The following is a 16,615-nucleotide window of genomic DNA, read 5'->3' as shown; positions in this document are numbered from 1 at the left end:
ATTATAACTTCAGTGAAGAAGACATTCAAGAACCAATAAATGCAACCTGCAACGTGATGATGACGTGACGCCTGTGGGGTCCAGGGGTAGGAAGCACTATGGAATGAGCAAAATGGCAGTAACATGGTATGTCACTCTTTTGCAGATTTTGTTAGTGGGGTTCAATCAGACACAGGGCTAAATAGTAATAGTCAACCAGTAGACATATTTGTCCAATTTTTAAATGAGTTGTTGATAATAGCAGAGACAAATTCCTATCATAACAAGGTGAAAACGGAACTTGTCTCAAAGAATAAATTATTACCAAAAAGTAGAATTCATTCATGGAAAGGCATTACAAGCAATGACATACTGCATTCCTTTGGCTTCATAATATTTATGGGAGTAATTCGCAAGGCTAACATTGAAATGTACTGGTCCACCACTGAAATGCTTGCCACACTTTTTTTTTTCTGAAACTGCAGGTCTGAAAATAAATTCAGGTCAATTTTGAAATTTTTCCACTTCACAAGCCAGGATGCAGCGGGGAAACAATGCGCAAAATATTACCGGTTTTTGACCACCTAATAAATAAATTCAAAGATGCATACCGTCCTGGCCACAAAATTACTGTGGATGAAAGTCTTATTTTATGGAAGGGCAGACTTGGCTCGAAGCAATTTATTCAGACCAAACAGGCTAGATTTGGTATAAAAACATTTGACTTCTGTGAAAGTGGGACTGATTACCTGTACTATAGTATTGTGTATATAGGAAAAGAGACAGACAATACAGGTAATAAAGTTTTGGGACTGTCTCAATAGTAATGCACCTTGCAGACTCACTGCGGGTCAGGGAAGAACTTTATATTTAGACAACTAGTACAGTTCATCTAAATTATTCATGAAACTGTACAATATAAGAACTAATGTGTGTGGGGCAGTACGCACAAATCGAGTTGGTTTACCGAAGGTCATTCATACCCAAGTCCTCAAGAGAGCAGAAACAGAGGTAAAGCAACTCCCTCCCCTAACATACGTAGTGTGGTGTGATAAGAGGGAGGTGTCAATTCTGTCAAACTGTCATGCCAGGGTAAATATGATAGAAACAGGGAAGGAGATCCCACAGTTCAAACCTGACGTAGTGCACAAATACAATATGAATATGAGGGGAGTGGACTTGGTGAACCAAGTGACACAGGCTTATCCATCTATGCGAAAATAAAAAATAAAATTGTTCAATAAATTGTTTTTGCACATGATTGATATTACCCTGTACAACAGCCTCGTCATATGTCTTATTTAGACATCCAACTGGCTGTTGCACGTGCACTAATTAAAAATCACTACACTGAACGACCCATCTACACAGGTGGAAAAAGTCATCAAAACCGGCAATTCTCAGTCTAAAAGAAAAACATTTTCCCACACAAATCCCCTCTACAGAAAAAGAAATATGCAATCAGTTTCTAAGTCCAAGGGAATCCACAAAGAAGTGTGTATCATGTGTGTTGCATATGGCGATGTTCCTTGTATTTCCAGCCGTTTCGAAATTTATCATGCTCGACACAACATTTAGAGGTAAGTTTATATTACAATCACACTCAAAGGATGTTTATAAAATATATTTATATAGTATTTTCTTGTAAAATAATCATTATCTGTGCACACTGCTAGTTGTGTAAAAACTACGTCCATCACAGCCAGCATGCACACATAGATTCTACGTTCATAACACCCAAGGGGTTAATATGATAGCACAAGTTGTCATTGGCTTTCAGTTAGATAAGTACAACATAACACAGCTGGTCCACACCTGTGGAGTAACGGTTAGCGCGTCTGGCCGCGAAACCAGGTGGCCCGGGTTCGATTCCCGATCGGGGCAAATTACTTGGTTGAGGTTTTTTCTGGGGTTTTCCCTCAACCCAATATGAGCAAATGCTGGGTAACTTTTGGTGTTGGATCCCGGACTCATTTCACCGGCATTATCATCTTCATCTCATTCAGACGCTAAATAACCTAAGCTGTTGATAAAGCGTCGTAAAATAACCTACTAAAATAATTTAAAAAAAAATAACACAGCTGAAAAATATTTTCGAAATGATTTAATTACAAATATCACAAAACAAATAAGTCACAATACTCATATTACTATAGCTTGCTTTCATGTAAGAACAGTCTCTACATCAAAGAACCTGTTGGAAACTACGTGATGTATACAGGACAATACCAATTTTGAAGAATCAGAAGTAACAGGACTGAAGAAGTTGTTCTGAACAACATGTCGTATGCACTGGAGAATTACATTTCTTTCATGCCGGATCTCACAACTCAGCAACTGCAACAAAGTGTCAATACATCAGCAGGACTCAATGTAAGTGCAATTTTCAATGAAGTATTTACTTTGCAGGGGCTCACCTTCTGCAACAGTGTTAACTTCCTTCGTGGAATATAGGGCGTTCTTTTCGTCTCCACAGTAGGCTTCACCTTCGACCTATGATGTCCTCTTCTCTTTCGGGGATTTTCTGCATTATTTGTTGTAGAAACTGGTGCTGATGCACTTACAGGACCCACATCCATACTCTTGCGAAGAATTGGTGCCTCTTCAGGTCCACTGTCTGATCCCTGACAAAGAGATGATGTGGTCTGTGTTTTCTCTTCAGCTAAGGAAAGAAGACACAACACTGATGTGCCAACCTCTTTGAGATGAAAAATATTTCTAAAAGGTTGTGCCTATTTTTAAGATCTTAGTGGTATTCAAATCAATTAATATGAATATATTAAGTAAATCAACGAGTTTAACTAGATCAGAAAAGATTTTCAATAACAATAACTGACCCTATCCATCATATCACCCATCTCGACTTTTAAAACCAGCATGACTTGATGAAGCTAATTAACTTCCATGAAGTAGCTCCCAAAATTTAAGCTCTTACCTGCACTAAGGCTTTGTATTCATCGTTCCTAGCAATTTCGAACATCTATAATGTGACATCTGTAACTTTCCCAATATTTCACCCTACAGTGTCCAATTAACACATCATCAGCCCATTCTAGGTATTTTCTACCTAGATTAAGCAGTATGAAACAACTTATTTGGGTCTTTAAATATAGAATCTTTGAGTACCTCAGTAGCAATAGTAGTATTATATATACACCAGTACCTAAACTTTCAACGTTTTGTACAGAAGTTATTCAGCATCTAAGTTCAATGTGGCCGAAAAAAGGCAGACAAATTTTTTGACAAAGAGCTCCCAACTTTACATTCCTTCTGGAGGAAGTCATGCTAAAAATTTTATCATATTTTAAAACCCATCGCATTCAGTCATATTTGAGCCTAGAATCCAATGGCTTGAGTACCTGTAAACTTTGATAGTTTTCTCAATACTCTTTTTCTTTATTATCAACCAGTTCCCAACACACTGTTAAAATGGTAGGACAAATCCAACAGACTCAAGTCTTGCGAATGATTTTTATAATGCTTTCTTGGCCACTCTTAGCCATTTCACTCTTGCATGACAAATTTTTCTTACATCATTAAGTTCAATTGTTAAATGGAGCTGCAGACAATACAACAGTAACGCTGGCAGTAAAAATAAAGGGTTGAGAAAGTTATTTAGCAAACGTTAACAGGTTCGCCTGTTATTTAATCAAAACCTGTACTTCTTAAACTATGCTTCATTATGATCTTCCTTTTCTTCATACATAGAATAAGAAAGAAGTGACGCAAAATATGAATTTAATAAAAACATGTTGAAAGATAATGCATCCAGTTGAAATGACTGAACTTGTTATTCTGCATTTACCTTCAGACTCTGAAGCATACAAGCCCATCAGACTGCTTAGTGATTTGCACATGACAGGAATGGAAGGAACATCCTGCACACTGGTATTTACTGAGCACTCCCACTCAGAGTCACTGAACTGCTCCTTATCATCGGCATCACTGCAGTTCTTTTCACAAACCTCTGCTTCATTGAGAGATGCTGTAAGAAATATCCGCAATACTTCAATGTGACATAATGTTATTCTATGTTTATTACTTCTACAGCATACGTAATTTTAAGTGATATCCTATAAGACGAATTTATATTGTATATACGCGAATACTCCACGCATATCTTTTCCGGAATTTAGCAAAGAAAAACTGGGGTGCGTGCATTATTTGAAACACAAATTAAAGCCAATTTTATTATTTATTTATTTTTATTCTTTTTTTTTCCTTTCAATTTTCTCTGCTAAAATTAGGGTGCGCGGAATATACACTGGCATGGAGTATTCGCGTATATACAGTATATTTATCTCTGTGGTGTGGTATGGTGTGCGTGCATGCAAGCATGTGTGATATTTTTCCACCAAGAAGGGAAGCAGTAAGTTTAGCTTCTCTTCTTCAGTAACAAAAATAACAAGGTTAAGCATATCCCACAATAAAAAACTTGTGGAAGTACACAACAGAACAATGCTGACCAACTCAGCTCTCTTACAAAGCAATGTGTGCATCAGCAAGCAACTGTGTGCAGTAACCCCAAAGATATTGGAGGGATAGAAGGAAACTCTTGCCATGCAATAAGTTCAAGCCAGTTTGAAGGAGGGATGGAAATGTTTTCCCTCAGCTGCAGTCATGAAAACAAAAGCAAAGATGAACTGTGTACTTAAAAAAAAAAGTATTGTATAGTGTGGGTGTATTTTTATTTATACATATATTGCCAAGCAAGCATAGGAGTAGTATTTGAGAGTCTGAATGGTTATTAGCTTGATTTTGATATATTTTCAACTTACATTAAAAGTCATATTTGCAGTAGCTATCATGTGCTATACAATTAGGGCAAAGCACGAAGTGAATGAATGTAACCTCTATGAAGATAACTAACACAGATTGAGCACTGCAAAAGAAATATTTCTGTATTCTGCCAATAAGATTACTGTAACAGATCAAGCAAGTTTTATTTCTGTATTCTGCCAACAAGATTACTGTAACAGATTAAGCACTGTGAAAGCTTTATTTATGTATTCTGTCAAGAAAATTACTATAACAGATTAAGCACTGTAGAAGTTTTATTTTTGTACTCTGCCAACAAGATTACTATAATAGTTGATTAAACTGTCATAAAGAAAATGTTAGTGCAAAATTAGTACATTATGCAACGAGCCTATAATGAAGGTAATTAAGAAGTAAGTATGGATATTTATGAAACGAGCGCAAGCGAGTTTCATAATTTTCATACGAGCTTCTTAATTACCATTATAGGCGAGTTTCATACGACTTTTTATGCTCGACCATATTTCTAACTTGATATTATTAATTTTTGAGCAATGTCCCGTATGTTGTGAGATGTGAGCAGGCGCGAAAGTACTGATTTTTTCCGAGGAACAGATGTCCACATTGACCTTGCTAGGCCATAAGAACCTACAGAGATAACATCGAAATTAAATTAGACATTGAAAAACGAGATGACAAATTGAATTTATTTGAATATTATTTACAATTAACGCTAATTATTATAGTAACAGAACATAACCTTCTGCGACAGTATTGGATTTCCAGCCTCCGTGAATTTTCGCTAATTCTCTTTCGATTGTATATGAGTCATTCCACATCAAATCGCACAGCAATAAAACACGACCTTCTCGGAAATGGTCGAATTTTTTTTCATGAATTCCAGACATCAAATAAGGAGACCCGTATTTTTTTATTTTCACAATTATTAATTATTTGTGTAGTTATGAATATTTGAAGTTACGCAAATTATGCGCGCACTCTTGCATAAACTCACTTGGAACTCTGTGTCTACATATAATTGAGATTTGCGGTTTGGCGCATTTGAAAGACGAAATGCAACACTTTTTATTACTTTAGGCCTATCACAAATAAATTTAAAATTTGGCCTATTTTTTTAATCGTTTCTTTTTCAAAGCAAAATTACTATATTAAATAGCCAAGTTAAAAATCTGAAAAAATAGACTTGTTCGCTGATGTATTATCTGTAAACTACTGCATTTATAAATATGGGATCGGCACCCATACATTTGTAACAATTTATTTTCCGGAGGCATGCACGCGCTCGCGATGCCCAGCTAATGAACTGCTTGCAGCCATAGGCTAGAAGGGTGCCCGTGGAAATTCCCCGTTGCATCTGATGTCACCATACTAATCATCAAATGATTAATATAATACCTTAAGAAAGAGTAAATATCTTATCTAAAATTATTTTATTATTGTCAGCTCAGCTAGGAGGGGAAGCCCTTCACAGTGCTCAATGTTTATACTGTAATATTGCCAAGTGTTTGATGATAGCAAGGCTGGGTAAGGCAGTAAACTTTATGGCAGTAAAGGGATGGCAGGAGAGAAAAATAATCAGTTTGGGTTTGAATTTCACGGAGTGACGTGACTTCTATACAACATGAGTGATGGTAAAGATCGCGTAATATATAACAAGTGTTTACATCCATTTACCTTCCTAATCACGCTTTTAAAAAGAAAAGTGCTAAGACGCGTAAGTCGCGACTTATTGATAAAGCTCAATTTAAAGGAGTCTTTGAGTGTGCAAATATGTGATTTGTTCCGTAAAAATCAATCAATTTCCGCATAGGTCAGGTGAAATTATATGTGAAGCTGGTAGTTCTTATGATATTAATAAACATGAATCAAATGAAAGTGCAGACAGAGAAAGTGATTATCCCAGTACTTCTTCTAGCAGTTCTATGGATAAAGTGCTAGAAATCAGTAATATTGAGGAATTAAACAAGAGTTTGATGTCAATAGAATCCCCTATCAAGAAAAGAAAGATACAACAAAACGATACCCCCATGAAAAGTTTCAAAAGTAAAAGGCTCCCTAGCATGTTAAATTTTTCATGTAGAAGATGCATCATCATCCATTCAAAAGTCAGCCATATTTTATTTTTGACGGAATGCAAAGAAAGGTACAACCTGAAAATTACATAGTTATTGCAGACTTTTCTGAAAATTATTCATTTGTAATACAAGATTCAATACAAGGTGTGCATTGGAACATATGCCAAGTCACAATACAATACAATTTTAATTTTACTTCCTACTTTACTTTATTTTATATTCTCTTATAGACCTATTAATATTATATCTGAACTGTGACCGAACACGAGCGCTGCTCATTCGGTCTCAAATTTTGTTAATACTACTGCATCTCCTTTTTTATATTGATTGTATTATTTTATTTCTATTTCTCTTGTTTGTAATTATATTCTTTATTCTGTATATTTAAATAAATAAATAAATCCTTTCGTAGTATATTTCAAAGGAAATACAGAAATTCGTTACAAAAGTAATGTCATCTCAGAAACCATGAAACATGACACCGATCCCTTTCACTTTTTTCAATCCAAAGCAATCAATTTCTTAAAGCAAGAATTCAACGATATGAAAAAATCATCTACTTTTCCAATGGATCAAGTTCACAAAAAAAAAAAAAAATAAATAAAAAATAAATAAAAATAGTTGCTTACATGAAGACGATTATGGAATTAGTGCTGAATGACACTTCTTTGCAATGTCGCATGGTAAAGGTCCATGTGTTGACATTGGAGATACTGTTAAAAGACTTGCCACGAGAGTTAGCCTATACAAGATCCTATAACAACACCAAAAAAAAACTGTTTGCTTAGTCACAAAAGACATTTCTAACGTGTCATTTATATTTTGTCCATTCAAGAAGCACAAAAACTACACTGAAAATTTGCAGGCCAGATGCCATAATCTAAAATCAATAACTGGTACATTAAAATTATATTCTTTCATTCCGTTGTCAAAAACTGAAGATTTAGTAAAACAATTTTCTTTCAAGAAAGAAGGTAGGCGAATGAAAATTTAAAGTGTGAATGAAAGGAAACATTTGGAAAGCATAATGTACAATTATTTGAAGATATCTTAATAAGTAAATCAGCAGTGTTTCCTCGAGTAACTTGATCCGTACTGGGTGTAATGTTGCAACGTTCAGTCAATTATCCAGCGCCGATCGCTTCCCGTCCACTGCTGCTGCACCGATCGCTACACATTCTGTCATAAGTAATTAAATTTCCATTAAACTATTGGAGATCCCATTCTGATTTTTTCTGGAATTATTAAGAATACTTCAGTGCACCTAGTAGGCATTTTTTTTAGATTTTTAATAGGGCTATTTTACATTGATGTATATGTTTTAAAAATTGAATTATAAAAAAATATTTGAAATAATTATATTAAAATTAGTTAGTAAATATTTAATAAAAGACAGTGCTTTAAGCTTTTAAATGCATTTTTCAAACAAATTTTAACATCAATATCATCAGAAATATGACGCTTTAAATGTTGCATTGTGCGACATTTTTAACGAATTTTAACATGTAATATTTTAAAAACATGTGGACTTAGGAGGAAATAAAAATACACTTGTTGGTTTATGAGATCCATAGAGTTGGTAAAAAAAATATAAACGCAATCAGAAATATGAAGGTCAAAATTTGTATAATTTTGTGCGATTTGACGTGGAATGACTCATATCTGAGAATAATCGATACTTGCGGTTTTATAACGGTAGAAAGCTGACCTGTCAGTGGCTGAACAGTTGTAACCTGAGTCGTCATTGGCTGAAAGACCTGACCTTTAATGAGTAGGTGTACTTTAATGATATGCATTAAAGGTCTGCTACCAGATGTATAATTACTACATTTCGGCATGGTCGAGCATAAAAATATTAAATGAACAGTAAAATAGCAAAATAAAATTAAATGCTCACTAATCCAGACCTATGACTTGTTTGTGACAGCTGGTTACAAAACTTAATCATGCTGAACAAATGAATGACCATGTTAAATATTGGATCGAAATTTTGTTTTATTGGTATTGTGTCAGGATAACTGCTGACTGGGAGAACATTACTTGAGTATTATAAATCACAAATTCTTAGGAAGAAAAAGCTGAAGCAAACTTTACTATATTAAAAAATAAACCTACCTTTATGAGTCAGAAAACAGTTACTCGATACTCGACATATCCTCACCAGATTCACTTAACTGTGAATCGGACCCCAAGGTGAATGATAAAAGGATGAGCGGCAACACATCTTCATAATCATTTATTATTCCTTCACATTGTAAATAATCACATACTATTTGTTGCACACGGAGAACCTTGAAGCCCAGTCTTCTTTTGTAACCTTACTAAATCTCTTTTCTGCCAGTCTCCAAACATCGTCCAGTTTAAATGTTACATTGTGAGAAGTGATCCAATTCTTCACTAATGCCCATATGCTTTCATTTGAATTTAATTCTGGAAGTCTCAAACAGAATGTCCAAGTTCATTTAACAAAGTGAACTTTGGTTTGTAATTCTTAATGATGTCAAATAGTTCAGATTTGGTAAATTCGGGTGGAAAATAAATGTTTCTATCTTGCAACCACTTTTCCATATTCCCTTTTCGTGTATTTGAAATAGTAGCAGGATTAATTTGAACGTTGTGATATGAAGTGTTGTCAATTATGAGAACAGGTGATTGTGGTAAATTTGCGATCAGATATTTCCTCAGTCATTTCATAAAATTTTCTGCATTCATGTTATGATAATAACCTGATTTTGTCTTCGACTTGAATATAAGAAGAAGAGCATTAGGGACAAATCCAGTCCCTCCTCCCGCATGAACAATCACAAGTCCAGGTCCTTTTGAAAAAGGAGCACGAAAACCCTTACCTGATTTATCTGCCCAAGATAGTGGTGGTGCATGGTCACTATTAATATGTCATCTATGTATATTATCAGTCTGTTTTTTTTTTTGTCTGTATTGCATTATCTGTCCAAAAACTTTGTCCTTTCAAATCTAATGCCTTCTCTCTCTAAGGACAGTCCTATTGTCTTCAGTTCTTTTACACTTATAGCCTAAATTTCGCAAAATCCGCCACAAAGAGGTTTTATCGACTTTGCAATCAATGTCTTCAACTAGACGAACATGGAGTTTATTAATTGCAGGCACTTAATTTTCACTGTAGCATATTCGTAATAGGAATGGTTGACCAGAAATTGGTTTCTGTGTTGCGGACAAGTTACATGGCGACATCTCTAGTCATGTATTTGTGAGACAGCCAACATGGTCTGGTGAAAACTAAGACTTTGTGATCCAAAGTGGAAGTCAGCTTCAATATGTAGCTGAGATCATGTTTTTAGCATGTGTACATGTGTGTTATTGATTGTTGAATTTATTAGTGGTTTCTTACAATCTTTTAAATGTCCTTTTAGTCGTTCTTGGTGTTTTAGTCTTAATATATTCATCTATGAATGACCAGTATTTATTTCCAAAGAAAAGGAATAGTGTTCAATATCTTTTACAAACTAATTTTTCAGTTTTAATCTTGGAAGATAAGTGTAAAATAAAGAAGCTTGGAAGGCTGTTACCTCAATTCGATTTAAAGCAAGCACAAACAAGCCAAGATAAGATATTTTGCAGGGCTTTTAATGTAAAAAAAAATATGAAACAGTTGGATTTAGGGTTATGAATCTACAAATAAATTTGTTTCCAGTGCCTGCTACTTGCTAAGGGTAAAGAAACGAGCTGGACAAGCACTGGTGTGCCAGATTTAAGCCATTTGACACAGAAAATTAAGAAGCATGAGAAATCTATTGCTCATAAAAATGCTTGCCTAGATTTATCAGTCCTTGGAAGAATAGAAATTAGGCAACAGCTTAGCTCAGCTTTCAGGCAGAATATTAAAAGACAGAATGATAATTGATCATCACCATCATCATCATCATGACTCATTTTAAGGTAATTATCTACTTTAAAGAACTGTAGTATTGTTTTAATTTTTCAGAAATGAGATATTGTTTAAATTGTTGGAAAACTATGTAATATCATAAAAGTAGTGAACCCCTAGTCATTTTAGACACGAACCGCCAATGAATGGTTGTATACATGATCTATGGAATGTTATGAAACAGCATTTTTTAACATTAAATGTTAATCTATGTAACAAATAACAACAAATTAAATGTTCAATTATTTAGTACTGGCATACACAACGTAACGAAATTCTGTGTGTCATGTGATGCAATTACAATTAAGTCATAGTCTATACACAATTTTATTTGCAATAAAAATTAGTAATTACATGCCTTAATTATTTGTCAATTCATTAGAACACATTTTCCATATATTTAATTTTAGATTTCATGCTATTCTTCTACAACTAATAAAAATTAGTAAATATGAAACGTAAATACCATTTTCACGCAGTACAGAATAGCATATGTAGCAAGGTAGAGTTGTAGTGGAGGAAGGAATGGAGACACAGATGCTTCAATGATATTGCTTGTATACAGCTAAGAGTGTTTTTGCACAAAGAGCAGGAGCACGAGTTGGTCACCACTGCACTAGATGGTGCCTGCTATCATATAATGCACAAAAAAATAAAAATAAATAAATTAATTAAAAAAAAAACGGAAGAGTGGGATAGGCCCTTCATCCATGAAGCCCTTCATACACTCTGAACATATGGAGCTCTTAAGTAACTTATGTGCCAAATGAGATAATTAACGAATAATGTAATCTCTTAACAGTGATGATAAAATGCAATAAGAGAAGTACAAGAGGATTCATCAAATCCCTATAATTGCATAATGTTTATGCTGTTCCATAATAGTTATTGTGAGCATGGTTGGGATTGTAAGGATGCTTGGAATTTGAAATAAAATGTTGATAATTCTTTCCATTTGTCTCTATATTCCCGATATTTAAATTTAACAGGCAGAGACTTCTAATTAATTACTTCATTCCATGAGGTCTGTCTCGAGACAACATGCAATTGGTAGTTGAAACGATTCACACATCATTATAATGCCAATAAGTTTTTTTTTTTTTTTTGAAATTATAATGAATAATACGTCATTACAGAGAATTGGATTTGGAAACTGATACCACAGTTATGTCAAATTAAGTATTATTGATTACCCCCATTTACGTATGGTTAATCGTTTATTAAATTGAAATTAAGTTGAATATTTCATTAAGCTTTTACATTTACTGTACATATTCAAGGCTTGAGTGGAACACTCTATAGCTCTTAATCATTTGCATGCTTGGATAAGGTCACTGTGTAACAGAAGATTTCTCCAATGTCAAATGCATAAGGCACTTCACGTTAAAAATTTCGTAAGAATGAAACATATTAATTGTAAATAACAATGATTCCTTCTTCATTCAGTTAATATGTAATAATACATCCTATGTGCCAAGATATGCATATTAAAGTTTGTAAGGCATACAAGATTTACATATAGTTTAAACATTTTGATCAGTTTCTTAATGATGCTGTATAAATTGTGCAATTATCTAGCATCAATAGAATTGGTGAGAAAGAGATGGTACTTTGGAGAGATGACTCTGTGGTCTAATTTAAATATCATATCCAACTAATTCAGTTTGCACAGAATATTGTACCTGTTCCCAGGAATGGAGGAAGCTTCCTCTGCACAGGTTCCTCCTCTTCGCTTAACTCCTGCTTCACCCAATTTCTGCTAGTATCTGAAACACTCTTCCTGAAGGAATGATGATTACCTCTCCTCCTACCCCTCACCATGCGACCTGAAAGAGAGACAACAGACTGCTTAAACAATTCATAGACTGACAGAAAATAGAGGTGCTGTTGTCTAATCCGTGGTATAGCTGTAGTATTAAAAGACATAAGGTGGTTGTAAAAAAGGTTGACATAAAATATGCTGTACAGAAAAACTTTTAACCCTTCAGATATTTAGCTATGAACTGTACACAAGATTACTTATTATTAGGGGATGGATGTTTATGATCTAAAAATAGCTGGAAAATGACCCATAAAATGCCCTAAGTTAAAAACTATCACCTTAGAAGTTAATAAATTAGGGCAGGGGACTGTATATGGACAGATAATGAACACAAAAGAGCAGATAGTTTCTAAAAGCAATCAAAATCACTCTCTTGTTTCTGTTTTTCTTCTATTAAAAAGTAATTCTCAATTAATACAAATTCTCAAACAAAATAAGAATAAATAATTTAAAAATATTATGTTAATTTTTATTCCATGAATTGCAAATGTCTAGGGTTACCAAATGTCTGTATTTAGCAGGACATGTTTGTATTTTGAGTGTTTGTCCTTCTGTCCGTATTTATTTTTTAAGATTTATTAAATGTCCGTATTTTTATGAAAAAGTCCCAATCATCTAACTTTCAATAATTACATTTAGTTTTTCGTCCATATATTTTATTCAGAGACTGAACTCACTTCAACGGTACAATAGTGCTTCAGGTATTAGCATCACTGGTCAGTATTCTTTTTGGAATACTATCACAAATTGTTCATAAATTCAGTCGACAGACATGCATAAACAGTAGCATACTCTGCTGCACCATCAGTAACACGATGTTAAGCCAAAATTAATTTCTTTTTTCCACCTGAAAATCTGCATCAGTAAAACTGTAAACATGCGAAATTATTGTTCCAAATGTAGTGAAAACCATTGTTTTATTCACAGTCTGCAAATATGTATATATATGATGAGTGAAGTAGTTTTTCTAATTAAGCCTATATGTAAAATTTGGTAATAAAAATTGGTCGTGTTTTTCATGTATACAGCACTGAAAGGTACTGTACTGTAATTGTACTTTTTTGTTCTAACTGTATTTTAACCATTTTATTGTATTGCACATATAATTATTTAATTTATGCCTACGCAAATTAAGGAATAGGCCTAATATCAATTTTGCAGCTTAAATTTAACTTTTGTATCTAAAAACGTCCTAAGGAACAGGACATCTACATAAGTTTTTGTGTCCTGCTTTTTGAACCAGTTTGTCCTGTTTTTAACCCAAGAGTATCTGGTAACCCTACAAATGTCCCAGCAAAAAATTTAACAGAAACATTAATGTATTACATAATGTGTGGCAATAATATGTTTACATGCATTTATCCAATATAGTTCATACTCTTACTTACTTACTTACTTACAAATGGCTTTTAAGGAACCCGAAGGTTCATTGCCGCCCTCACATAAGCCCGCCATCGGTCCCTATCCTGTGCAAGATTAATCCAGTCTCTATCATCATATCCCACCTCCCTCAAATCCACTTTAATATTATCCTCCCATCTACGTCTCGGCCTCCCCAAAGGTCTTTTTCCCTCCGGTCTCCCAACTAACAATCTATATGCATTTCTGGATTCGCCCATACGTGCTACATGCCCTGCCCATCTCAAACGTCTGGATTTAATGTTCCTAATTATGTCAGGTGAAGAATATAATGCGTGCAGTTCTGCGTTGTGTAACTTTCTCCATTCTCCTGTAACTTCATCCCGCTTAGCCCCAAATATGTTCCTAAGCACCTTATTCTCAAACACCCTTAACCTATGTTCCTCTCTCAGAGTGAGAGACCAAGTTTCACAACCATACAGAACAACCGGTAATATAACTGTTTTATAAATTCTAACTTTCAGATTTTTGGACAGCAGACTGGATGATAAGAGCTTCTCAACCGAATAATAACGCACATTTCCCATATTTATTCTGCGTTTAATTTCCTCCCGAGTGTCATTTATATTTGTTACTGTTGCCCCAAGATATTTGAATTTTTCCACCTCTTCGAAGGATAAATCTCCAATTTTTATATTTCCATTTCGTACAATATTCTGGTCACGAGACATAATCATATACTTTGTCTTTTCGGGATTTACTTCCAAACCGATCGCTTTACTTGCTTCAAGTAAAATTTCCGTGTTTTCCCTAATCGTTTGTGTATTTTCTCCTAACATATTCACGTCATCCGCATAGACAAGAAGCTGATGTAACCCGTTCAATTCCAAACCCTGCCTGTTATCCTGAACTTTCCTAATGGCATATTCTAAAGCAAAGTTAAAAAGTAAAGGTGATAGTGCATCTCCTTGCTTTAGCCTGCAGTGAATTGGAAAAGCATCAGATAGAAACTGACCTATACGGACTCTGCTGTATGTTTCACTGAGACACATTTTAATTAATCAAACTAGTTTCTTGGGAATACCAAATTCAATAAGAATATCATATAATACTTCCCTCTTAACCGAGTCATATGCCTTTTTGAAATCTAATATAGTTCATACTCAGAAGGAAAAAATTATTTAATTATTGAAACCTTCAATGACACTACAGATTAAGCTCGTCCTAAAGCAGGATTTTTTTTCTTTTGCACATCAGTACTAATCAGAAGTGAACATTTTTAAATTCTATCTTTTTCCACTGTCCTCCCCTCCCACTCAAATTGTTCCTCAACCTTGACATAAAGGACATTTTAAACCAACTTCCACGACTGAGTTTCCACTAGCTTGTAACCAAGAGATGAACAATAGTAGTAGGGTGCAGTGAACTCTGTATTTCCAGGCAGAATCTACCCTCTCCTCATCCTTTGTCAGCTTATAGAATCACTGAGTACTGAATGAAGGTGTTTTCTTAGCAAAGTAAAATATTAATCAGTGGAAAAGCAGCAACTATGATTTGTATGTAAAACTGCTTAAAATAAAATGAAATGAAATTTAAAAAAATTGCTACAAAATAAGATGTAGAGAAAATGATTTTTAATGGGCACAAAAAAGATCTATTGTATAAATGTGAAAAAATTGAAAATAAAAAATAGTATATTTTGTTTTGTTATATCATAAAAAGAATTACTGTATTAAAGGGCATCGTTAAAAGACAAAATAAAAATGACATTTCATCAACATCCGTCCTCTACTTATTGCTTACGAATCATAGCATCAAAGGAGATTGGCATATGTTTATTATGGAGGTCGACACTTGTGTAATTTAACAGTAAAGTGGTAGCAACTAAATTACAAACTAATGGCTGATCCACAAAGCAATATATAACTCACCTGGTCTGGCAAGTAAGACTTTTGCTACTCTAATAATTTAAAGAACATAGTGCTAATTTATCACTAGCAAATGACATTTCAACATGTCACAAGACTTTCTAACACTTTGTAAGTTTTTACCATCAAATCGCTTAAAATAATATAAGTCTGTTATTGTCTCGAAAGTAAATAAGAACACTTTCTAACTGATCAAAGACTTGACATTTCTTTGACGGAATCGGGCATCGGAATTCGAAAATAATATTGTGCCAAAAACCACAAAAAAACCATGACATCTTTGCCGAGAAAAGTTGTTTGTTAGTTATTTCAATTAAATGAATTAAACCCATGCCTATATACCGTAGGTTCTGTGGAATATTACATCAAAATGAAGAAAAAAACGAGTATGAGGAAACTGAAGATAGATATATCCAGTTAATACAAATACATGCATTCTTTAATGAAGAAGATTCTAAGCTATAACCTATAATATTTTTCGTTTTAAAACAATATGCAATCGTAATATTCTTCATTTTAGTGCATTGTACAGGTAAGTACTACAAATAATGTTTCTATAGCCTAGTTATTCTCCAAAGGATTTACATATTTATATGGCAATGTTTGGTAGGTAAGCCTACATAAGTTACAATAAACTTGAAGCACATGTTTTAAAATCTTATCAATCTTTAGCAATATGAAACAGTCTTTGAAAAATCTTTTTTCAATACAGTATTGATCAATCTTTGGCAAGTTTTTTTTTTCAGTGTTGATCAATCTTTGACAATTT

At 33.9% G+C, this 16,615-nt stretch overlaps 1 protein-coding gene across 1 annotated transcript in view; it reads right to left on the bottom strand.

Annotated features, from left to right (window-relative positions):
• Positions 1 to 2,068: 2,068 nt before the first annotated feature.
• The window catches only part of LOC138696318 (FMR1-interacting protein NUFIP1-like), a 39,667-nt gene continuing 25,120 nt past the window's right edge, over positions 2,069 to 16,615 (bottom strand). Inside the window, exons 5-8 of the mRNA XM_069821112.1 lie at positions 12,420 to 12,563; positions 3,785 to 3,964; positions 2,397 to 2,641; positions 2,069 to 2,316 (exon numbers count right to left, since the gene is read on the bottom strand). Of these exons, the coding sequence (XP_069677213.1) occupies positions 2,143 to 2,316; positions 2,397 to 2,641; positions 3,785 to 3,964; positions 12,420 to 12,563 (743 nt within the window). The 3' untranslated portion in view covers positions 2,069 to 2,142. The remainder of the gene's footprint in view (positions 2,317 to 2,396; positions 2,642 to 3,784; positions 3,965 to 12,419; positions 12,564 to 16,615) is intronic.

The sequence above is a fragment of the Periplaneta americana genome, chromosome 3, assembly GCF_040183065.1.
Source record: "Periplaneta americana isolate PAMFEO1 chromosome 3, P.americana_PAMFEO1_priV1, whole genome shotgun sequence".
Taxonomy (NCBI): domain Eukaryota; kingdom Metazoa; phylum Arthropoda; class Insecta; order Blattodea; family Blattidae; genus Periplaneta; species Periplaneta americana.
This window is presented reverse-complemented; position numbering and strand designations above follow the sequence as displayed.